At 37.0% G+C, this 26717-nt stretch overlaps 1 protein-coding gene across 2 annotated transcripts; it reads left to right on the top strand.

Moving 5' to 3' along the window:
* Positions 1 to 6297: 6297 nt before the first annotated feature.
* On the top strand, positions 6298 to 25324 carry LOC147854918 (uncharacterized). 2 transcript variants are annotated; one of them, XM_087331695.1, is made up of 8 exons: positions 6298 to 8850; positions 10411 to 11121; positions 11395 to 11500; positions 11771 to 12050; positions 12248 to 12355; positions 12469 to 12747; positions 24206 to 24349; positions 25017 to 25324. In XM_087331695.1, exons 1-8 carry the CDS (start codon positions 6807 to 6809, stop codon positions 25203 to 25205), a joined length of 3861 nt encoding a protein of 1286 aa, XP_087187821.1. In that variant the 5' UTR covers positions 6298 to 6806; the 3' UTR covers positions 25206 to 25324. The 2 variants fall into 2 exon arrangements, with proteins under 2 accessions (XP_087187821.1, XP_087187820.1); XM_087331694.1 differs by having other exon boundaries at positions 10411 to 11500.
* The last annotated feature ends 1393 nt before the right edge of the window (positions 25325 to 26717 follow it).

Below are 26717 nucleotides of genomic sequence, written 5' to 3'. Positions count from 1 at the left end.
CTGGTTTAATCTTATTTCTACGTTGCGAGGTGAGTTTGAAAGTCTTCAAGGGCCAGCTGATGCAAGTGAAGAAGCTAGAGCTCGATTCCTTCGAAAATGGAGCGGTTCGCCGATGCTGCAGATATTGGATGGTAAAGTGAAGTGGAATTATCAACCACCGCGGTGGTTGTTCCCTCCAAGTGTTCCTAACATCTAGATGGGTGCTGCCATGAGGAGCAAATGGAGGACATCTATGCTGAATTCTGTTTTGTATGAGGCTCACGTGGAGAATATGTGTTCGAGTAATGCTATACACATAGAATGATGTGGTGTTTTGGAGTTGTTTTTTATGTTGTTTCATCTACACATTGTTTTCCTTTGACATGCAAGATGTCTTGTAAGATATGAGTTGTAAATGATTCCTTTGTACATTCTTAACTAATGGAAGTAGATGTTTTTTTGGGAAAAAAAAAACTACCTTACGTTATTTACCTTCATATGTAGATTTGCACGCACACATAAAAAGATAACCATTTGCACAATAGATACACAAACGTAGAATCTCACGCACGTAGTTACACATATAAATGCATACAAATTGTTAGAGAGTTTGCATGAGACACAATTTTCATACATCCTAGTTGCATCAAGTTAAATAGGTGACTATCAATTTTCAAGATTTTTACCAATGAACAAAACACACAATATTGCTGATTCTCTTTCTATCCATTTTTCTACGAGACTAATTGTAGAGCATTTGATGCTTTCAATCCAACCTTGGAGGTTTGCAAGAAATATCAACGTCGCTTGTTCATCATGCAAGATAAACATTTCATCATGAATTGACTCATTATCAAAAAGCTTAGTGTTACTCGATGAATAATGCATCTATAACTAGTTGAAGTGATATTCAAGATCTCAATTATATTGATTAAACTTAATAAAGTTTCACAATGACAACCTTAAGTCTATATATGCTTCATTATAATTTATGTTTTTAACTACCAATAAATGTGAGCTTTAGTTATGAAGGCATTGATATTTTGCATTGACAAAGCTTTAATGTCATTGATTGTTTGTGTGATCGTCGAGATATCAAAATCATCGAAGGCTTAATGTCATTCCATGCTGATGTAGTTAAGTTATATTTGATATATATGTGTAATCAAGGAGAGAGAGTTTTAGCCGTAGATATTGTCGAAATGAGTGTAGGTTACCTCGTCTTTGAGTCTCAAACACATCACATTAGCACAACTCATTTCACCACATCACTAAGGGCCCAAGAAGAAAGGTTATGAGCTTTTGATTTTCTTCATATCTCTAGATTGTGTCAAACATTCCAAATAAAATAAAGCATAGAATATTATGTTTCATGCATAACGTGTTCTAATGGCTCTAGATTGAGGGCATAAAATTAAGGTTCCCCCAATACAATGCCTTCGTAAATGAGTTTGATGTGATTTTGGTACAATATTTGAAGTGGGCCAATAATTATGCTTTTTATAAATACGTCGAAACAATAAATAATGTACACAAAGAGGATTCGCTAGAAAAGGTGAAAACGCTCTCAAGAAAACCTCATGACCATAAAAAATTTGCCTCACTTCTTCACACGTGTAAGCATGCTCAAGGAGTAAATATGTTAACTTAGATTCCAACGATAACATTTCCACCCAAAGTATTTTTCCTTGATTGATGATACCCACCTCTTCCACAAGATTGTGCAAAAGTGTTGTTCTTGATATAGGTTCGTAGTATTACTTTAGCTTGAGTCCAAATATAATTATACTAATTTATTGCTCCATGAACTACAAGAGCTTGAATTTGGATGTAGCTTTTATAAGTTGTTAATGAAGGGAAGTACAATAGGCAAGAATGTACATGCTAAAGTGTGATGCTAAAGTAGTATTTTTATATGTCAAGTTATGACAACTTTAATGCATGGATCGATTAGGACCCCATATTGATACACCAAACATATTGAGGAATATGTCTATTAGGATGCAATCAAATAAATAGTGTTTGCAACAAAACAAGTCCCAAAGTGATTATGATAATAGATCATGATAATTGTTAAGTATCATAGAACACACATAAAGTATCATCTAGGTATGGTTTAAGGCATGGGGTATGGTCATAAGAGTAACATCGTAACTAGCTAAATTATGCCATTATGTAAAAGTAGCCTTTTCAATAACGTTATTGAAATGTGGCTCAACACGACCAGTTTTAGTGTAATTTACACCTTCACATTTAGCTTTAAATTGTAACTTGTAAGCTTTAATGTAAATAATTATAATAGCAACAAACCTTAGATTTTAAGAAATCACAAAACAATAACGTTATGTCACTTTTTGCCTTTTTCTTTTCTTTACTTTTTCCAACACTAGTTTGGAACCAAAGGACCGTTGGGAACCATTGACAAGTGGATATAATCTACGTTGCATGCACCACTTTTGAACTTGTTCCATGGATTACATTACTGCTATATGCCATAAACAACATCATGCCCAGTCAATGCTACAAAAAGCGCCCATATTTCTAATTTACCACGTTATAAAGTTCAATATTAAATGGAAACTTCATATCGAGAATGATGTTGCATGAGAGGACACAACTTTGGAGAATAATTTTGTTTTAAGGGGTGGAAGCTAGTTAAAGGGTGATCATTTATCAACTCAAACGAGGACTTGTACACTTTTGTCTGCCTCTTTTGACTTTCTATCTACTTCATGGTCTTATTAGTTGGTTCTCATTTCCTATAACATTGAGTTGTAACCTTGAGTTGTTCTCAATTTTGTATTTCATTTCAAAAGCAAGTTTGCTCCCTTATCCTAGTTATTTGATTCTTCTGTTAGTTGGGGTTGTACACATTACACAATTTGCCATCCTTTTCGTGTTTCTTTACATGCTCTATATGAGCGATGTTATTCTCTAGTTATGCCACTCTAATATATCCAATTTATATTGTGGAAAATCTAACAAACGCATTGTTTTAGTTGCTTCTTGGTTACTAGAAACATGTCCCATCTGTATTGTACAAATTAAAAACTCTCTTACAAAATCCAAAGTTGTGTGATTATAGGATTGTTTCAAGCCATCTCAATGCAAAAAACACATTAAGATACTTGTTGTGAAACGAATAGCATTATTGTCTTCTTCTTTAAATAGAACTGGGGATTTAAAATATCAAAGTTATACTTTCCAATTGCACATATGCTTAATTCCAACAAAATGCATACAAAATGTTGGGAAAATTTTCAATGTCGCGATTAAGATTTCTAACTTGCCACGACATATGGTGGCATGTTGTCTTCTTTTGATAGACAATGCAATATTGTGGTATTCATTTACTAAAAGTTATCCTTTGAATATTCTTCACTTTAATGCTTGATTTGTACACCACATTCGGTGAATTTTTTCTGTTGGTCAAAATGAAGTATCGAGAAACAACTAAAATGGTTTTGCCTCACCATCCCCTCTATAAATGCTTGCTTTTGTAGCAATACCGTAATAGGTGGTAGGCCAACTCTATACTAGTTCCACAATTCTTGCATAATTGGAAGGCAATGTGTCGACATTGATGGTTTATCTTGATTAGTAAATGACCAAGTAAACAACTCTAACATCATAATATCCCCTTCAATTGCAAAGCAATACACCATATTCTTGTTAAACACTCTTGTGGTATCAACATTGCACTTCTTTGCCGAACGTTGGAACTTGCTAAGTGTTTGCAATAGTTTGAGTGGCGACATGAGTTATGCATAGATTTTTGGCTCACTTCACACTATCATGTCACGTACTTGATGTTGGTGTTATCTATATCGTCTCCATCTTGTCGTCTTCTGCGTTGTCCCTCTTGATTGTCTTGAATCCACGTGCTTTTGTGATCGAGAACAACTTTTGAAATAAATTTAAATAAAAATTGACAATAGAGAATAGAATGTAGTTATGGAAATATCACCTTTATGGCATTAACATCATTGCTAAGTTATTAGAATAAATCAACACAAGCATATTAAATAGGGAAAAGTACCAGGATACCCCTAGAAGTTCGTCTATTTACCAAAATGCCCCTGGAAGTTCCAATTTTACCGAACTACCCCTATGTCCAAAAAATTACACTTTATAAAGTAATTATACACTCAAATCTACAAGCCCTATTTACCAAAGATGGAAGAATTGGACCCAAACTAGCCCTATTTACCAAAGATGGAAGAATTGTACTTGAACTAGCCCTATTTACCAAATATGGAAGAATTGGACCCAAACTAGCCCTATTTACCAAAGATTTGAGTGTATAATTACTTTATAAAGTGTACTTTTTTGGACATAGGGGTAGTTTGGTAAATTCGGAACTTCTAGGGGCATTCTAGTAAATAGACGAACTTCCAAGGGTATCTTGGTACTTTTCCCTATTAAATATCAAGAAGTTCTATGATACGACACATATACGTAAAGTATAAAGAATCAACGTAATGGATTCGCTACCCAACATTATAAATGATGGTATGTCCCACCAATGAAGCCATTGAATTGTTCATAACTAGCTTGTGACCACATCAATTAGCATACCATGCACTCGGCATGACCACTAATGCAAGATTGTTCCTTTTATTTGAAAATTTTAGTTTTCAACACTAATGCCCAAACCTTGTTGTCAACAATATCAACCAGGAGTCAGGACCAAGAGAAATTATCATGTTATCATTTCAAGTTTGTGATGTTGTGGGTGTTCTTATTATAATACATCACATCAATATTCTCCACTATGAACTTATGTTAGCCATAGAAATTAATACAGAAAAGACTCGTGTGAAAATAAGAATTATGTACTCAATCAATGGAACAAGCATTGTTCCATGATAAGGCTTGACTTATTAGTGTTTTCATTGTACACCTTACATAAATGTTCCTCCACCACAATAATAGACTGGTTGCAAGAACCAATATGGAGATGAATTGAATTATTTTATTATTATTAAAGATTTGCATAGAATATATGCTCACTACAAGGGTGTGATCATGTAAACATTATAATTATACAATATGTTAATTATAAGAATTAGTCGACCATTAGACCATATACTAAAATGTGCTCAGTGAAAGAGAATCAACAATGATCAAGGTTGTGGCTTGCAAAATGTGAGTATTCTTCCACAATGAGAATACATTATATTGTTACAACAACCGATACCAAGACAAGTCAAGTGATTGTAACATGAAGTAATACAAAACATCATCTATCCATTAACCATACTAACCACATCGTGTGACATACCTGAGTCAAGATCTTTCAAGGGATATTTTGCGCGATTTAGCTTGAGTTAAGGGAGATACTCAACTATATTCAATGCAAGAAACAAGAACCAAGGTAGGTTAAGTGAAGAAATAAGGAAATACAATCGGTGTGTCAAAAACCGATGGTAAGAATGAGCAACATACAGTTGCTAAGAACTGATTGATTGACAAGATAAAACCAATGCACTAAAAAATAGTAGTCAAAGCAAGAGCTATAACACGGAAAACGGGTTGAAGGAAGAATGGTAATAAAGAATTGTTAGGATCAATCAACGAGTCAAAAAAGCAACTTATACTTCATAGTGAGAAAACAAGTGTAGTAACAATACATGGAGGTCATCGTTCACACTTTCTCGATATTCCAATTGGTACCCTTTGCTTTTCAATTGTTGTTTTGATATAGTTAGTTTACCCTAGCGATAACATAACTTTTCCTTTTTAATTGTTCACCTTGATGGTAAGTTGTTAGACTATTACTCTTACATCTCGGGTTCGAGACCCGACTTCCTCGCGTCTCAATTACTCTATACATATCCTCTTAAATTACTACTGGATGCCATTGTGTGGAATGCATGGCTTGAACCCATGACCTTCTAGTCTCCACTGAGCAATATTACTCTTATGTATACATATCCTCTTAATTTACTACTAGATGCCATTGTGTGTAGAATGCAGGGCTTGAACCCATGACCTTCTAATCTCCTTTGAGCAATATTACTCTATGTATACATATCCTCTTAATTTACTACTAGATGCCATTGTGTGTGGAATGCAGGGCTTGAACCCATGACCTTACTAATCTCCTATGAGCAATATTACTCTATGTATACATATCCTCTTAATTTACTACTAGATGCCATTGTGTGTGGACTGCAGGGCTTGAACCCATGACCTTACTAATCTCCTTTGAGCAATATTACTCTATGTATACATATCCTCTTAATTTACTACTAAATGCCATTGTGTGGAATGCAGGGCTTGAACCCATGACCTTCTAGTCTCCATTGATCTCTCTCTCTCTCTACACATACCGCCCTCTTCTCTGCGGCGCGCACATTCTCTCTGCGAGCTTCAATTCTGGGCACCAAAACAGACACAGAAAGAGAAGCGGAGCATCAAAAGAGAAAGAGCACATAGAAAGAAACGGAGGAAGGCAGGACTAGAAGAGTAGGAGAAAGAGAAAAAGAATAGAAAGTACCTGTCTTTCTTTGTTTCTTTGGTTCGAGGTATTTGCTTTTTCTCCTCTCTCGAATCGTTCTTTCTTTCTTTCCTCATATTTTTTCCCATGGAAAATTAGGAGATTTCTTTGGCCGTTTCCTCTTATTCCACAATGAAAATGACATATATGGGCATGGAATGATATATTCTTCTGACCAAACCCATTTGATGGCAGCTCTTCATTTGATAAGAAGTTCCATTTATCAGAGGGTTGATCATACAAACATACAGTTTCAAGCTTCATAAATCCTAAACGAAGTCTGAATAGAATTGGGTTTATTGTTTTCTATCATTATTTGCCTATAATGGCAGATTCTCTTCATTTTATTCTCGATTATCTTCGGGAGCATAATTTCACAAGGGCTCAAGAAGCTTTGATAACAGAGCTTCAAACAAAGGGAATCAATGTGGTAGATTCTTCAGTGCTTTCTAGTAGCGATAAGGTCGAAAATGCTATAGATGGACACAATTTGAGTTATGGATCATCATACATGGATCATTTCCAAGATTTGAGCTTGAATTCAGATCCTCAATCAAGAAAATCAAGAGATGGATCATTATATAAAAGTGAGTTTAGAGAATCGGACTTGAGTTCCAGTTGTCAACTGGAAAACTCAAGAAATGGGTCATCATATAAAGACGAGTTTAGAGCTTCAGAATCCAGTTCGAATCCTCCTTCAGCAAATTCAAGAGACGAGCCATCATATAAAGACCATTTTAAAGTATTGACCTCGAGTTTGGATGCTCGACCAAAACATTTAAGAGATGGGTCATCATATAAAGACAGTTTTATATCTTTGGACTTGAGTTTGGATTCTAAACCAAAACATTCAAGAGAAGGGTCATCGTATGGGGACTATTCAAAAACTTTGAACTTAAGTTTGGATCCTCAAATCTCAAAATCAAAAGATGAGTTGTCATATAAAGATGAGTTTAGAGATTTAAACTCGACTTCACATTCTCAACTGACAAATTTAAGAGAAGGGTCATCATATCTAGACAATTTTAGAGCTTTGAACTTGAGTTTGGCCACTGAACCGGTAAATCAGAGAGATGTGTCATCAGATAAAGACCATTTTAGAGTTTCCAGCTTACAATTGGATCCGCAACTGGTAAAATCAAGACCTGGGTCATCATATAAAGACGAGATTAGAGAATTGAGCTCGTCATTGGATTCTCAACTGATAAAATCAAAAGATGGATCATCATATATAGACAATTTTAGCTATTTGAGCTTGAATTCAGATCTTCATATGGAAAGATTGAGAGACAGGTCATCATATAAAGATGAGTTTACAGAATTCAAGTTGAGTTTGGATCCTCAACTACCAAAAACAATAGATGGATCATCATATATAGACCAATTTCGAGCGTTAAGCTTGCGGTCAAGTTTTGAAACCAATGAATCACACATTTCTGGATCTGCTTCGAGAGAAAATTTGACATACGATCACTCTAGATTGGAATTCAATTCGGAAAATATTTCCACATTTAGAGAGTGGACAAAAAAGCAGGACATGGAAAAGAACATTCAAGGTGAGAAAGAGGGTGTTACCATTGGGTCTGATGCCTTTGATAATTCTGTTTTTTCTCATCAATCCAGTCAGCTTTCTCAGCGCAATGCGTTAAGTCGAACATCAAAAGCAAATAGACGTCATAACCGGTTACATAAGCAACATAACTACACATATGGGGATCCGAGAACCATTGAACATCAAACTTCCACCAATATATGTGAAATTGACTGGCATGCAGAGAAAGTGTTATCTCAAAATAAGGCAGCACACTTGCAACTTCCAAAGTATGACGAGGTACAAGATGTAAATCTCCAAAGCTTCTCGGCCTTTGCTTGTAATGCACCGATAGACAATGGATGGATGAACTTTGGATTTCCTCTGGATGGAGTATTTAAAGAGCCCATAATGAGTCATTCCCATCTTCTTCCATCTACAATGGATGACGACACTGGTGTCATGTTCAACCAGCGAGGAGAAGGCATTAATTACATTGACTTCCTGAAAAAAAACAGGAAAGGTAGGGAGAATATTGAGGATGATTTGGTGAAGGACTTGACTTTACCTTGGGAACTCAGAATTCCAAATAACTTTGGAGAAGGTGAAATTTTTGTAAGTGAAAGCCAAACTGAAGACTTTTCTAATGAGCATCCTGCCAAATTTAGGTCAGCTAATAAAGATCTATATTTGACAAAGGATAACGACGATGAAGGCTTCAACTTTGACAGGATGCTGCACGGCAATAATCAAGGATGTGGACATACTGCTTTTGAGCAAGGTTTCAATTTAGGTTCCTTCTTGGACGTTCCTATTGGGCAAGGCAGAAGTTTAACAGGTTTACCCTGACCTTGGACTGTAAATTGGTCTATTATAATAATGTTCTCCATAGGCAACACAGGAATGTAAGCTTTTCTTTGGATTGTTCAATAGCATACAAATGAATATAAATGAGCTCTATGCTGTTATTGATGGCATGAATCTTGGACATGAAAGCTGATTGTTAACTATCTTGCAATTCTCCAGACTTATCATCTTTATTGTCTTTTGGTAGATTATTTCCTAGACCTTGGGTCATTGGATTGTCAAACCTTGATTATTTCATCCAGAACCCTTCAATGAACAAAAATGTATAGACATACATTATATACGTTATTCATAAATTGCGCTTTTCCTCAAGTATGTGTAATTTAAAACATTGACATGCCTATACGTGCTTCTCTCGTTCTGGTCTCCAACAACCAAAGAAATTCACAACAAGATTGGATTAGAACATAGTGGGAAAAAACAAAAAATTCACAACACCCAAAATTTGGTTGTAGAAACTTTTGGGTTATTGAATCATGGAACCTTGATTTTTGCATCTGAAATATTCTGATACATACATAATATGCATTGTGTGTATCATTCATCAATTTGCACTTTTTCTCAAGTATATCAATCCTGTCTTCAAAAATGGTAAAACAAGTTTAGGATATCAACATCTCATCCCAAAGCACTGAAAGAGAAACAAGAGAAAATAGACAGAAAACAACTCATAATGAGAACTTTGCGGAGCCATGTGTACAAGTCCTTGCAGTTTGATATGCAATTTATTCTATTCCCATCCTAACATTCTGCCCAAACATGTACATATGCATGTCTTTGTCTATTCGATGTCTCCTGATTATTGGTGGGAAGAGCATGTTGTGCTGATCTTTGATGTTTGATGTAACTTGGCCCTATGGAGTCACTAGGACAAAAAATCCAGATCAAGGATGGCCAGATCACCTCCACAGTTGAGAAGGATCCCATAGATAGGCTACAAAGGGCAGAAACTACCTATCGCGTGGATCTTATTTGCTGTTTGACTCCATGGGACATCTGGATGGTTCCTTGCAAATTTACTATTGATGACAAACATACAACCCCAATTATCTCTCTCTTGCAGAGATAGTCACAGACACTTGGGTGATGCCCATTTGTACCTTTAGAGAACAGTAAGATAACATGCATGGTCTTCTGGTGAGATGCACAGACGATGAGCAGCTCTCATCTACTCTTGGAGTTGTGCTCCTTTCCTCATCATGAGCCTGTGGGGGGACTAAGATGGAATTTAATAAGCCTTCCATTTTAGCACACTTTTTTGTTTCTTCTCTTATAATATTTGGAAATCTTCTGTAGTTGTTTTAGATGCTAATGCATTTATGTGATTTTCTTTCATACATTAAAATCTAATCAAATTTTCTGTGTTTTTTGGTGAATTCATCTGTCATAGTGAAAATATAGTTGCATGTTGCCGTAGATTTTGCAAATGCATTTTATATGAATGGCTTCTATGGGGGAAGTAGATGCCATAATTTCCGATGCCTATAATTTTTTATTAATTGGATTAACTCAAGCAACCTGATTACAGCAGGGGATAAATGTGACAGCAGAATCAATGGACTATTACCTGTGAGCCAGAGTATCATGCAGGACACTCCTGAGCTTCTTTCTGGTTTTGCTACACTCGAAGATGATCTAACTGGTTCTGGTATTGGATATCCTAAAGATGATTGGGATTCTGATACATATGATGACGACGAAGATCCAGGCTATCATAGACAACCAATTGAAGATGAGGCTTGGTTTTTGGCACATGAGATAGAATATCCAAGTGAAGATGATAGATTAATGTCCAACAATCAGAAAGAAGTGATTTATCCTCTTCAAGATGGAAACAATGAAATTATTGGTGACTCATTACATGTAGAAGAATCTTATTTGTCAGGGAAGCAGCTTTATAATACGGTTGAGAATTTGGGACAAGCTGTATCAGATCATGACATATGTAGTGAAACAAATCTATTCAGCAAGTCAAGCTTGAAAGATACACTAAAGCAGATAGGTAGTATAAATTATGATAGCCAATTGATGGATTTAGAGGAATTGAAGTTAATAGGAATCGGACAAGTTCGGCAAGGGTTTAACTCTCAAACAGGGGAAGATTTACTCTCAGGAGACAATAAACATTCTGAATTGGCATCTAGACACCCACAAGCAAATGTTAACACTGCATCCATTAAAAAGGGACATCCTGGCCTAAATATTTATGAAGAGGCTGGAAATAAAGGTCATCATGAGCCAGGTGAATTTTCTTTTCCTTCTCCTTCAAGCACAGATATTCCATTAAGTCAACACATGAATCAGTATGATATCCAGACATCCACAAAAATTGATGCGTTGGCTTGTGGACAAGAAAGCCAAGTGTCTTCAAGTACATCAAGCCCAATGTTTATGTCATGCCCAGATGCAGTGCCTGCCAATAAGATGTCTACAGGGATGGAGCATGAACCATTTGTACCGAGAGATGAAACCATGGTATCAAATGCTAATGAGAGGGATGATGTAAGTGTAACAGGGATCGATGATAGAGATACTGCTATACTACAAGAGGAGTTGGAGCAAATGAAAGTGCAAGAAGATTTTGAAATCTTCACCTTGAGGATTGTGCACAGAAAGAACAGGTTCGCACTACAAATTCTCTACTCTACAAGCTACTGTATGGACGAGACAAGTGCTATTGATTTCTGTTGTTATGCTTGCTATTCACATATTCTGTTTATATATAGCAGCCCTGGTCCCCACTCCTGTTTATGTAAATAGTATCTTCAGTGTTAGTTTAACACACTTATGATGATACTCTCTTGATTTCCAACAATGTTAGATATATGTATGTGCACAAATATATTTAGTATGTTGATCTGAATATGAATATAGCTTCATTTGCTATGCAGGACTGGTTTTGAGGAGGAAAAGGATTTCCCTATTGTTCTTAATTCAGTTGTGGCTGGACGTTACCTATTGACAGAATATTTAGGGTCAGCAGCATTTAGCAGGGCAGTTAAAGCACGAGATTTGCAAACAGGAGTGGATGTTTGCATGAAGATAGTGAAGAACAACAAGGATTTCTTTGATCAAAGTCTTGACGAGATTAAACTTCTCAAGTATATCAACATACACGATCCTGCTGATAGCCATCACCTTTTACGACTTTTTGACTATTTCTATTATCGGGTAACTTTTTTTATGATTGTTTCATTTGGGAAGCATTAATTATATCGACATTATATGCTTGCATTGCCTTTTGCTATCCTAAGGTGCTTGTGTAGAACCATAGCTGCGATTCGCATTATGCTAAAACTCTCAATGATAAGCTAAAAGAAATGTAAAGCAGTTAAAGGAGCTCTCTTTGAATCAAAGATTTATGGCAGGAACATCTCTTTCTTGTATGTGAACTATTGCGTGCAAATCTTTATGAGTTCCAAAAATTTAATCGAGAATCTGGAAGAGAAATGTACTTTACAATGCCAAGATTGCAGGTTAGGAAGACATTCTGACCAATAAATCCCAGTATCCATATGCTCTTCAACAATTTGGTATTTTTTACTTGATTATATTAATTATTTGAAGTTTCTATTCTATATTTTTACAGTCAATAACACGTCAATGTTTGGAGGCTTTGGAATTCCTTCACGGCTTAGGATTGATTCATTGTGATTTAAAGCCAGAAAACATTCTAATGAAAAGCTACAGCCGATGTGAGATCAAGGTGATCGATCTTGGGAGTAGTTGCTTTCAAACAGATCATCTTTGTTCATATGTACAGTCACGGTCATATCGTGCACCAGAAGTTATTCTCGGGCTTCCATACGATCAAAAAATTGACATCTGGTCTTTAGGATGCATTCTTGCTGAACTTTGTTCTGGAAATGTAAGTTTTCCATTCTCTTTCAGTAATGATAGGATTTTTTAATTGCATAGAAACAGCTCATTGATGCAAGCAACAGCTCATTGATGTCTTTTAAGAGGCGAAAATGGCCTATAAGGCCCAACAAGAGATTACATCTTTAGTGTCATCTCATCTTTGAGAACAACAAACCAAAATAAATGTTACTAAGTAAAAAAATGTAAATAAGATAAAAAAGAACCAAAGAATCCTGATGTTGGTACATGTAAGATTCTCAAGTCAGATATATTGTAATTTTTGTCTTCAAAAGGTCTCTAGCATAGGTCGATCCAGAATGGAAACATCTCTGAAGCAAGGGAAACATTGCCAATGGCGGGAGATAATGGCCTTTATTTGTTGATGACAAGGGTGGTGATGAGATCATGGTCCATAAGGCCGGGGCGTACGTGCACAGGCAATTGCTATTGCCCAATCTATTGTAACCTCTTCGCTATGTCCTGGTCAGGAGCGCAGTTGTAGCATGGGTAGGAGTGATGGGGCTAAAGAAAGTTGTGATTGTTCTTTGTGATAGGCTTGTGTAGTTGTATTGTTGTCCTTCAACTTCTCCTTGTGTCTCTTCAGTTCTAGCAAGAATAGCCCCAAGCACCGTTGGTCCTCGTATTCCAAAATACCACTCAGTAGAAGATTGCTCATTATAACACTCACTTACACACGTTACAGGATGGATTCATCATTGGACCATCTTATATGGACATAGATATATCCTATGCACTACACAATGTGATAGGGTAGTTGCGAACTTCATCACATCAGTTAGAGATTGAGGTAGGGAGATATGCATGGATATGATCCATGTTATCTTGTTTTCAAAGTTACTAACATCAATTCATGTTTAGATGGGGACAATGCAAGCTATATTGGAATAGGGGTGGTGCATTTACGCTTATGCCATGTGACTTGAACCATTGTTACATTTCAGCATACTGACAATAAATGCTTTCATGTTCAGCAAGTTGTTTTGATGACAGTGCCAACCTTGAGTACCGTTGTTTAGGGTGCTCCCAAAGCCATTGGATACAGGTCATTGATCGTAATAATGCCTTGATGATTATGTGTGCTGCTCCCATCTCTGCCCGGATTATATCGCGGGGCATTGATGCTTTGATCCTTTAATTTGGGACAAAAGATGAATCTAATGAAAAGGGATATAATTCAAAGTAATAAAAACTTTTATCTTTGGACAAGTAATTAGGTTAGAAATTAGGGAGAAAGAAAGAAAGATATATAAACGTCTTTTAAGAGGCCAAAATGGTCGATAAGAACAAACAAGAGATTGCATCTTAAGTGTTGTCTCGTCTTTGAGAACAACAAATCAAAATAGAATAAGTAGTACTCAAGTAAATATAAAAGTAAATAAGATAAAAACAGACGAGGGAATCTGGTTTTCGGCACATGTGAGATTCTCAAGTTAGACATATTGTAACTTTTGTCTTCAAAAGGTCACTAGCATAGGTCGATCCAGAATGGAGAGGTCTCCGAAGCGAGGGAAGCACCTGCGATGATGGGAGATAATGGCCTTTATCTATCGATGACAAGGGTGCTGCAGTCATGGTCCATGGGGCCGGGGCTTATGTGCACGACAAATTGCTATTGCCCCATCTATTGTAACCCCTTTGTTCTGTCCTGGTCGGGAACCCATTTGTGTATCCCTTGATTGATTCGTAGCATTAGTAGGAGTGATGGGCCTAAAGAAAGTTGTGATTGTCCTATGTGGATGAGCTTGTGTCGCTGTATTATTGGCCTTCAACAACTTTTCCCTATGTCTCTTGAGTTCTAGCAAGAAAAGTCCTAGGCACCGTTGGTCCGCATATTCCATTAACTTGCGTAGCGGGCCAAAGCCTTGTTTAAAGAGGCAATGGTATGTCCCTCTGATTTCATAAAACACACTACAATGACAAACATAGTGTTCTTCGGATTCCACTCCTTGATGACACAATTGGCAAATTCTTTCTTCTAGAGGTATTCGTGTATATCTGCCTACCTCAATCTCTGGCTGATGTGATGAAGCTATATTTCATATTTAGATGGGGAGAGTCCAAGCTATATTGGAATGGGGGTAGTGTTGGAGGGTGGCAGCTCCAGACCTGCACTCTCTTTCATATTTATTATCTCTGTACTACATTCTCTCTTTTCTCAGATTCTTCTCTCTCTAGAATCTGCAATTCTTTAAATGCATTCTCTCTCTAGAATCTGCAATGCTTTAAATGCCTTTTCTCTCTTCTACCTTTTCCAAGATATTCCCTTTTATTCCTAGTTTTTTGTACCTGTTTGGTAGTACAAGAGTCACTTAACTACCAAACAGCCATTTCACCCACATTCCCCAATTTTGTATAAATAGGCTATACCAGCCTCTTTTGTATAGTTTTCATTTTCTTTTTTGCTACTTAAAACAAGCTCTATTCCTTGGCTGTGTCTCTACTCTTTGCAACCATTTTTTCTACTGCTGTCTAACAGCCTTCTCACAGCTTGGCTGTGCCTATTTTGTTTTAAGTCTTCCGCTGCTGCTATTAACAGCTTTTCTCACAGGTAGTGCATTTATACTAATGCCATGTGACTCGAACCATTGCTGCATTTCAGCATACCAACAATGAATGTCTCCATTTTCAGCCAGTTGTCTTGATGACGTAAGTGCCAACCTTGGGTACCTTCGTTTAGGGAGCTCCCAAAGACGTTGGATAAATGTCACTGATTGGAACAATGCCTCGGTGATTATAGGTGCTGCTTCCATCTCCGCGCGGATTATATCATGGGGCACCGATGCGTTGCTCCTTATCATGTGAGCAATCATTGACACTAGTGGTCTCTCTAAATCTTTCCAATGATTTGCCTTGTTAAGACTCGGTCCCCATGTTTCTACTCCATAGAGAAAGAGTTGGTGTGACGAGTGTATCAAATAACCAAAACTTAGTTCGGCAAATGTGCACATTGTCTTTTCGGAAATCCACAAAGCAGCAATAGATCCTTTTATTATGGACTCTGCCCTCCTTGATAAGGGCTTGGAAGGTCAATATGTGATCCAGAGTTGTGAAACCCTTCCAAAACCCTGTCTGTCCAGCTGAACGGCAACCATTATGCCCTGCCCATATACTCAATTCTGATTCTAGAGTCTAGCCATATAGTTTAGCCAAGTAGTGGCCAATCATGATTGTCCTATAGTTGCTTGGCATCATGGGATCTCCACTCTTGAGGATTGGCACAATGGTATGTTTTGTCCATCTAGTAGGGAAATCGTCACACATGGCTCTATTAAAGATGTGTGCTAGCAATGGGAGCAATGTGTCACGGGCATAGATAAAGTGCTCACCAACCAATCCATCATGATCGTGGGCCTTCCCAAATTGTAACTGATCAATGGCATTTCTTACATGTTGCGGAGTAAAAAAGGTGGATTCATGTGGGCGTGAATCATGTGGTTGGGGAAGAGGAGGTTGTCTTGGGATATCATATAGGCCCTTTGCATATTCTTGCCACATCTGAGGTGAGGTCACGGGTGTGGTAGGTTGCCTCTCTTTAAACATTTTCCATACTCCTTTATTTTCTTGTTCTAGAAACAAGCGATATAGATGATCTTCAAATTTAGCTAAATACAATCTCTTCTTCTTCCTTACGAGGCGTTTTAAAGGTTGCTCTCGCTTGTTTGTGTGTATAAGTGCCCTAAGTTACTTCACGCTGCAAGCATTTCCTTGTATCACGACATTCCGCATCATACCAACTATTTTGTATTACTCTACCAAGTTTGGGGGGATTGGCCGTTGTGTGAGGAAAGGCATTTGTGGCTGCTTCATGCAATGATTTTGACAATCCTTGGGTAAGTTCCTCAAGGGTTGTGAAAGGATCCAAATCTAGCATGCCATTGTATACTCCACAACTATACACATCAATTGTCTTGCGAGTAAATTGATTCTTAGCCAGCCCACTCTCCTTAGCATATACATCCCTTGTGCATCCATTTGTTATCTTGAAGCGTAGATATGCATGATCTGCTGCCAAGCCAATAGGTTGACTAGATATAGTGAACTCTTTTATTTCAGGTATGAGAGATGGAGATCCCATTAGATAATCGACTGTGCTTGCACCTCCTTTTGGGTTCCAACATGTTAAAACATCTGACCCAGGTCATTGTGACAATCCATTATATATCACAAATCCATGCGCACTTCCCAAGGCTAGAAAGTGTTTTCCATAGTCAGTTATGGCTCTCATATCTTGAGCTTGGTGCTTTAGACCAACCTCTTCTGCCATAACTTCTCCATAAACAGCCTTGTTGGCGTCAAACATTGTTGTTTGTTCATCCTTGGTTCACGCATTAAAGTCACCTAATAGTATTATGTCCCCCATAGTAGCAAATCTCATGATATCATCATATAATGGTAGATATGGTGATTCACTGATAGGTGCAAACCTTGAGTAGGCATGTGGAAGTAGCAAATTGCAATATATAGCTCCCTAAGATCCCTTCTTTTGATTTGTATCCACATGTAACGTGCATCTACGTCCTTATGTACAACATGCACTCTATCATGGAGCTCCTTTTTGTATAACACCGCCACTCCTCCTGAACCTCTAGTGTTTCCCGGTGTCCGAGGTAGGGGACGACATATGGACTCCCATCTATATCCTTGTACATTACGGAGTTTGCTAGGCATGCATTGATGGGTCTCTCTATACATAGCAATATCTGTGTTTTTGAAGGTATCTTCAAAATATCTGACATCTGTCCGTAGAGATCCGTTGCAATTCCATATAGTCATGCGTAGGGTCTCATAGGCCATATATTGTCATGAGGTTTTCTTTGTAATAATGGCCTTACCATCTCTATATACAACCCATTTGCCTTCCTTTCTTGCATCAAGCACTCGTGCATGTTCTCTTTGCGGTGTGCAACTTAAGCTGGAGTGAGATCATCATCTAAGTATATTCTCTCACCCTTGAGTGCCCTTCTTTTAGATAGGAAAGCTTTTTTCTTGTCGATATCCATGAAGTGTATAATAAGGGGTTTAGCTCTAGACTCATCTCTTCCCACCCTCCATGCTGAAGCAAATGGAATATCTAATGCTCTAATCTTTGTTCCGAGATTCTTGGCATCTTCTTGTGGGCTTCCTTTTTTTGCCCAACCAACCACTCGTACATGCAACGCATGGGCATTCCTCTTGGCTCCTTCTTCTAATGTAGCATTAATCATTTCCATCCTATTCACTGATGTTCCTTCTTGTTTTTTCACTACATCTATCCAAGGAGCATTTGCTTTAATTTCTTTTTGGGCATGCTCAGCGTGAGCTTTGGTCTTTTTTGCCATGTCTACCCATGTTTGCATTTCCTTAGTGATACTAGTTTTAATGGTAGAGATGCATTTTTCCACAACTTCTTGTCCTTTATAGATACTAATTGAACCTTTTTTGAGGATATTTCATCCTTAAGGTATTGTGTCATGTCTTCCTTAAGCTCTAATTTTAATTTCTTGACATGGCTTGTTATGTCTTTTCACATCTCTTCAAATAACTCAATCTTGAGAGAGACATACAACTCTGTTTTTTGTTTTTCTACCTCCTTTTTCATTTCTTCTTTTAGTTCTCTTTCTATCTCCTCTTTGATGAGATTGATCTCTTGTGTGATCAAATGGCATAATAGATCATGTTTCCCCTTTTCAAGATCAATGGGAATGTCTAATGAAGCTTGCATTTTGGGTGTCTTGTGCGCCCTTTTAACGCAGTTCGAGGTGTTTCCATCCCGTCCTTTTCGTCTATGGTATCTTCATGGAGTCTTCCATGTATTTGGACCCTCTTCGTGGGTGTTGAGCTCCATAGCTTCATTTTTTGTCCATTCAGACTCCATGGTGTTTGTCTTAGGACAGCAGGTACATGGTATGAAATGCAGAAGTCAAAGGGTTCGCAGAAAACACAGAGGATCAGACTTGGCAGAAAATGCAGAGAAAATGCAGATAGACAGGGCTATTGCAGAAAACGCAAAGGATCAGAAAATGCAGATAGACATGGCCATTGCGGAAAACGCAAAGGATCGCAAAACACAAATAAACATGGCTACCAAAGCTCATAACTTGCAAACTAATTGAGTCATGGCTCCTAAGGCTGCAAAAGCAAAAATTATTTTAATGAGGCCAAATTTACCATCATCACCAATCGATGCATATGATATAAGCCATAATGGAAGATAATGTAGAGAAGGAAATGTCAACAAGGGCAGAATCGACGAAGGATGCGCAAAAAAGAATAAAATAAAATGGACATTGGATAGAAGTAGCTAAAAAGAAGAAAACAATACCTATGGCCAAGGCAGAATTGATGAATGTAGCATTGGAAGAAGAGGAAAATAGGAAGGCTCGTGTCCTTCATGTGGGGTGGCCCTTGATTGACTTGTAGCTTTAATAGGAGTAATGGGGCTAAAAAAACTTGTGATTGTCCTTTGTGGATGAGTGTGTGTGGCTGTATTGTTGTCCTTTAGGTTTAGCAAGAAAAGCCCTTGGCACTGTTGGTTCTCATATTCCATTACTTAGGTAGGAAAAGGGATACTTGCAAGAGGATGCGAGTTCTGAGCTATTGTAAAGATGAACCAAGAGCTGAGAGGGCAGATCACCGAAATGAGTTGAGAGCTGAACTATAACCGGGCCAATGGTCGATAGCCAATAGTTGAGATGAGTTGAGAGCTGAGTGATGACTGATTGCTGAGCTGAATTGCTATCTATAGCTGAGAGATAATTGGGCTGATGGTTGATAGCCAATTGCCGAGATGAGTTGAGATCTAACTGATATCTGATCGTAGAGCCAAGTTGTAGTCCACATCGGATAGACGTATACTTTTCTGTTGGAGTAAATGCCATCTCATAGCTCACTCCTACCACTTGGGAGTATCATTTTACACTACTCAATCCTTGTGTTTCTCCAATGTATCTTTTGCATGGTATTTGGTTTTGAATATTCACTTCAGATAATTAACTTGTCTGTCTTGACATGGAATTAATTCCCATGTGTGATTTCTCTCAATGGAATTGAGCTCTACCTCCATGTCTGCCTTCCATTTAAGAAAATCAAGGGCTTCCTTTGCTCTACTAGGACCATGTGTTTGTAGTACATTACATACTAAGCCAAGGTTGCACATATTGCCAACTTGTTGGGATTTATGAACTCCTGTGATTGGTGTAGACATGGTGGTTGCATGTAGCTGTCAACAAGGGCTCAGTTTTGCTCGGTTTGGAAGTCTCAAACTCAAAAACCATTTGAAAACAATTGAAAGTTAGATTGAGTTGAAGCGAACCACGAAACTGGTCAAGCCGAACTGCTATAGAAAATCCAAACTCAAACCAAACAGCTCTGGAGATTTCTGAACCATTAAGCTGTTAAACCACGGTTTCAGTTTTCATGTTAGTTCAATATACAAATGTTCAAATCAAGATTCAAAATTTAAAGGTTGTTGAAGAAAATACTCAAGAATTTTAGAAAGTGTCAACCCTAGAACTTTACCTGTTTAAACCATGGTTTCAGATAGATAAAGGCTCAAACCAAATTCTTGAGACTTCAAACTGAATTGAACCCAAAACGAACTGTTTAAGAAAATTCCAACTTGAACCGAACCGTTTAACCTTTTAGCCGCTATGCCACGGTTCTGTGGTTATGCGAACCGTTACCAATTGCTAGTTGTATGTTGATGAAGATCAACATTAGAAAGATGTGAATCATGAAGGGTTTGTAGTCATTGTGGAAGTTGACGTGGATGGGTAGGATTGTGAACAGTAGGAAATTAGAATTAGAATTTTTGTCGTCCATAAAGAGGCCAATTTTGACCTATGGGACCAAAGTATACATGTGTTCTTGATGTGTGTCTCCTTCCTAAAAAGGGGTATTCATACATTGAAGCACAAAGTCTCTATGTGTGAATAAAGCATACACATGAGCTCAACCTTCTCGGTGGTGTCTTAAGTATGGCACTTAAGTTATCACTCCCTCTTAGTATGTCAGGATATCAAATTAGTTACATTTAAAGACATGCAATAGTTGAATAGGGGAACTTGGCAATAGTTGTAGAGCTGGGACTAGCAATGGGCACGGTTCAGTTTCGGTTTGGTTCGGTTTCATTGCCAAGTTCCCCTAACTATTTAAGAAAAAACCGAACCAAACCATTTATGAACTCTCAAGTATTTAAACCAAACAATTTAAACCCAAACCGTTTAGGGAAAAGTTGAAACCAAATCGAACCATTTAACAAAAAATTTAAACCTAACCATTTAAGTCAAACTAATTTAACATCCAAATAAATAAAAATACATTAAATTAAATAAAGATTTAAGTTAAATCTATTAAATCAATAAAAGAAACTTTAATTGAACCATTAAATTAAATAAACATTTCAGTTAAATTAATTAAATGAATAAAAAACCATTAATTAAACCATTAAATTAATAAACTATTCATCTAAAAATAAAAGGTAACCAAAAACCTATAAACCCGAGTTTTAAAACCGAACTGAACCGTTTATCGAAAATCCAAACCAAACTAAACCATTAAATTTTATTGGAACCAATAAACTGTTAAACCATGGCTTAACGGTTCAGTTCGGTTTGAGCAGAAACCGTGCCCATTGTTAGCGGGGACCTCCATGACAAATTCTGTAATTGAAGGTGAGACATTTGTGACCTATAAATGCCTCTTCAGGGGTCATTTCAGCAACCGCCTGAGTTGGACAACAATTGATGATAGATAGCTATGTGGACAGTTTCATCTGAAAGGACGAGAGGAAAATCAGATTGAGACAACATTGCTCGAGCCATTTCTTGGATTGTCTTGTTCTTCCTTTCTACCACTCCATTTTGTTATGGAGAGTTGGGGACAGAAAGTTGAGAAGCAATACCTCTTTCCGAATGGAAGGTATGTAAAGTAGGTGAAATAAACTCACCATCATTGTCTGATCTAGTTTCTCTTTGGAGGTAGAGAAACCTAATCTAGAACCTCGAGAATGGCTCAGATTTGGCTGAAAGTAAGTAATTTAAAGAAAGAAAGAAAGAAAGAAATATTAACGTATGTTAAGAGGCCAAAAGGGCCTATAAGACCAAACAAGAGATTACAAGTGTTGTCTTGTCTTTGACAACAAATCAAAATAAAATAATATTACTAAGTAAATAAGAAACTTAAAAAAGACTAAAGAATCTGGTTTTTGGTACATGTGAGATTCTCAAGTTATATGTATTATAACTTTTCTTTGAAAGATCACTAGCATAGGTCGATCCAGAATGGAGAGGTCAAGCGAGGGAACCACCTGCGATGGTGGGAAATAATGGCGTTTATTTGTTGATGACAAGGGTGGTGAGGTTGTGGTTCGTGGGTTCGGGGCCTACGTGCATGACAAATTTCTATTGCCTGATCTATTGTAACCCCTTTATTACGTCTTGGTCCAGAGCCCATTTGTGTATCCCTTGATTGACTTGAAGCATTTGTCGGAGTGATGGGCTAAAGAAAGTTGTTATTGTTCTTTGTGGATTGGCTTGTGTGTTTGTACTATTGTCCTTCAACAACTTTTCCCTATTTCTCTTGAGTTCTAGCAAGAAAAGTCCTAGGCACTGTTGGTCCTCATATTACCTTGCGTAGTGGGCCAAAGCCTTGTTTAAAGAGGCAATGGTATCTCCATCTTATTTCATAGAAGACACTACAGTGGCAAACATAGTATTCTTTCGATTCCACTCCTTCATGACACAATTTGCAAATTCTTTCTTCTAGGGATGTTTGTGTATATCTGCCTACCTTAATCCGTAACTGATGTGATGAAGTTTGCAGCTGTCCTATCACACTGCACAATGCATAGGATAGGTGTATGTCCATATAACGTGGCCTGATAATGAATCCACCCTCCAATGTGTGTAAAAAGGTTCTTTTAGTGGGCCATCTTCGTACCAAGTGATATTTTGGGGCTAAGTTCGGACCACTCTATTCTTTTCCACTTTGGTCATTTTTAGATGGGGACAGTCCAAGCTACATTGGAATGGGGGTAGTGCATTTATGCTTATGCCATGCGTCTTGAACCATTGCTGCATTTCAGCATACTAACAATGAATGTCTCCATTTTCAGTCAGTTGTCTTGATGACATAAATGCCTTTGTATAGGAAACTCCCAAAGACGTTGGATACAAGTCACTAATCGGAACAATGTCTCGGTGATTATAGGGGCTGCTCCCATCATGGGGCACCGATGCTTTGCTCCTTATCATATGGGCAATTATTAACACTAAAGGTCTCTCCAAATCTTTCCAATGATTTGCCTTGTTAAGACTCTGCCCCTTGTTTCTACTCCATAGATAAGAGTTGGTGTGACAAGTGTATCAAATAACCACAGCTTAGTTCATGGCTCTTGGAACTGCAAATGTGCACATTGTCTTTCGAGAGCACTAAGGGCTGCATATCCACGAGAAAGTTAGGCACAAACAGCCTCCCTTAGAGAAATGGATGCACTATTTGAATGTTAGCCTTAACTATCCATTTTTAGCTCCAACTAGGATAGAGAACAATATTAAATGACACATAACACTAATGTGACTAGAGGGAATGAATTTCAATCAATCCAAAAGCGTAAAGAGGGACAAAGGTGGTTTAGATGTCCTTACAAATGTTTTTTAGATGGTTTCATTATTCAAGCAAGTATATTGGATACAAACCTCACTTGCCCTTTGTGGAACAATATGGTAGGTCTAAACATTATCTCATCTGTTAAGGCATGGCATTATGAACAAATTGTAATGGATTGAAAGGTAGAGTAAGTGAGAAACTGGGAATAATCGGACTTGAGATAAACCCGTAAAGACCTAGGACAATTGGCAGCATGTGGTGATTTTGCAGCCTATAGAATTTAGGCATATAAAGGTAACTAGATACCCCCTTCAATAGGCCATCTCAAAGATGCAATTGAGACTCTGCCAGTGAGGCAACATTCTTGTATTTTTTATTTGTTATTGGCTGACTACTGAGGTATAAAGAAGGCCATATTTGGTGGTATGGGATGCTTATGGGGTTTTGTATTCATCTCTAGTCCTTTGTGCATCGGTGGTTGATGTGGTTAATGACCCTTCATCCATCCATTCTCTTTAATCTTTTAATTATTTACTTATACATCAATTAAGGATAGAGACTGGTCGTTAGACACATAATAGCTTCAGTGGATTGCATTTACCAATTTTAATCAAGAAGTTGAACTTCGAAGAGCATTATGTATGTCATTTCCCTGTATCACGCGATCAAAGGAAGGTATCACCATATCTTTATAGAAGGATTTGAACTTTACTGTAATGTGGAGCACATTTGACAAATTTAACAATAAACAATTCTATGTTAGTCAGGTCTTATGACAACGTTATAGCTCTTTAGAGATGTTTATTTGCTTTTCTTTCTCTCATGTTTATACTTTCATCAATGTTCTTGCTTTTCAGGTTCTCTTTCAGAACGACTCTTTAGCAACATTGCTGGCACGAGTTGTTGGAATTATTGGTCCGATAGATCCTGATATGATTTTGAAAGGGCGTGAAGCACACAAATATTTTACTAAGAATTTTATGCTCTATGATAGAAATCAGGTACTTCAAAATATCGTCATTTTTCATAGAATATCTTTGTTTTTAAGTTAAATAGATTTTGCATTTTCCGAAGTAAACTAAGCTTAAAACCACTCTTTTAACTAAATGGTATTGTTTTATATTTCAACCAAACAAGTGTGAAAACTTATTACAAAGAATTAAAGTATGACACAATATGACCACTGGATACTGTTTATGAGCAACAGAGAACATAATTACGGTGTATGGTCATGTGATACTCCATTTCATGGCTTCTTGGTTATATCCAACTATTCCCTCATTTCTACCATAGTGAGATTACCAAGGATAACAAAATTTCGTCATCTGGAATGCTTGCACAGTGTTGACCTGAATATTATTTTACAAGCTTACAAAACTTCTGCATAATGTTTTTTTTGTGGCTAGATGTTTCAATAACTTTTTGGAAATAATATTTACAATAATTCGTATTATAAAGACGCAAGTCTGATCTGTTCTTATAATTTACTATTTTTTGGATTAGCACCAAAAAATAACTTCTGCCTGATTTTTAATTTGAATTTGTGGGTGTTTCTATAGTTATTCTGAAATATTTACTGCAATTATTCACAAAATGCTTATTAGGTTTGGGATATTTTTACTACAATGAATCTTGGACCCTTATTGTTTTTTTTGGATGTTTCATCAGACAACCGACATGCTTGAATATGTGGTTCCAAAGAAAACTTCATTAAGACATCGGATACCTGCTGGAGATCAAGGGTTTGTTGACTTTGTAGCATATCTTCTTCAGATACACCCGGAAAATCGACCAACCGCATCTGAAGCCTTAAAGCATCCATGGCTTACATATCCTTATGGTCCCATATTGACATGATAAATATTTGTGTAGGGTTGTAAGGTCATATGATTGATTTTCAAATTTTTTTGTTCACTATGTAACATAGTTTTGTTAAATCATTTGCATTTGAAGCAAAAGCTAGGGCAATGGGTTCCTTTGAGATGTTTTCTTCTTTCTCGTTATATATGGCTACCCCTGTGATTGAAGACAAGGGACATGTAAATAGAAGAAAAGTGTTTCAAAGTTTCCAAAAATTGGAAATTGAATCAAAATATCATTCCTTTGGTTTGGAGGTTCCACATATAACTATATATCCAGGGGTTAGTGAAGATAGATGTGGAATAGTTTAGGGTTTAATTTGCTGAAATTGTTGCATTAGAAAGTAAATGCAAAATACAAAGTGTAAGGGTGCTGCAACTTAGAAAATAAAGGAAGTTTGACAGTAGCTACATATTCCTATCCATGAAATGTATAGGAAATGACCTAGTCACACCCAAGGATCGAAATACAATGGGTAATATCCTATAAGAATCAAAGAAAGAGCAGTGCTAAAAGCTCAACATTGGCATGCTGTATTAGTCAAAGATTTGTTCATTTAAACCAGATGTAAGAGGATGTGAACAAATTGACACATCAAAGCAAGAGATATCTATTTATGTGGCCATCCACTGCGTAATATTGTGGAAACTATCCAATGAGATTTAGCTGGACAATTGAAAAGTCAATTCGAGTGGATACAATGTCGAATACATAGTATTGGCATGAGTATCAAACTAAAATCCAGTAAGACATGATGATTTTGAGTTGTATATATGGCAAGTTCTAAAAAGGTCGAAAGTTGTATACATGGTAAATGAAAAGTTTGGATTCTTCGTGTCAAAGTTCCCAAAGCCATGTGATGCATTGCATGAGCATTGTATTGCAGTAACCCAAGAAGGAATCGTCATCAATCATTCCTAACCAATTTAAAAACACATAATCACTAAGATGAACTCTATTAACCTCTTGCACAATGACAAATTAATTAAGAGACAACTTACATATAATTGGACATAATCTAAACACGCAAATTCAATAGCAAGAAAGAACAAAACAAAAATAATAACTCTTATAAGTGACTAGTGTAAGGCTAGAGTAAAGCAGTAACTTTGATATTTTGAGAGAGAGAGAGAGTGAATTAGAGAGGGCAAATCGAATATGGGGAAAGAGAAGAGCAATTAACTCCAAGAATGATAAGGTGTTTATCAATTGATGGTGTTTTCGAAAACTTAGCTTTGATATTACATCCAAATAGATTTGCCATCAGAGAACCAAGCATCATTGTCCAATAATTGCTTACATGATTTATGTCTCCCCCAAGTTATGTAAATGTTTTATCCAATTTGCACTTTGATCATGAGGAACGCCATGTTGCAATACACAATTAAAAATATGACTTATTAATTTGAGCATTTTAGTTTTGGTACATATGAAAATAGCTTTGCCATAAGAGAATTGACTATAAATGTTCAACAAATGTTTTACATTATTCACGTTTCTCGTTTAGAG

Source organism: Azolla caroliniana, unplaced genomic scaffold (genome assembly GCF_043228905.1).
Source record: "Azolla caroliniana isolate FFs.n. ecotype wild unplaced genomic scaffold, voAzoCaro1.0.p SCAF_15, whole genome shotgun sequence".
NCBI lineage: Eukaryota > Viridiplantae > Streptophyta > Polypodiopsida > Salviniales > Salviniaceae > Azolla > Azolla caroliniana.
The sequence above is the reverse complement of the archived record's forward strand: the minus strand, read 5'-3'. Positions and strand labels throughout refer to the sequence as shown.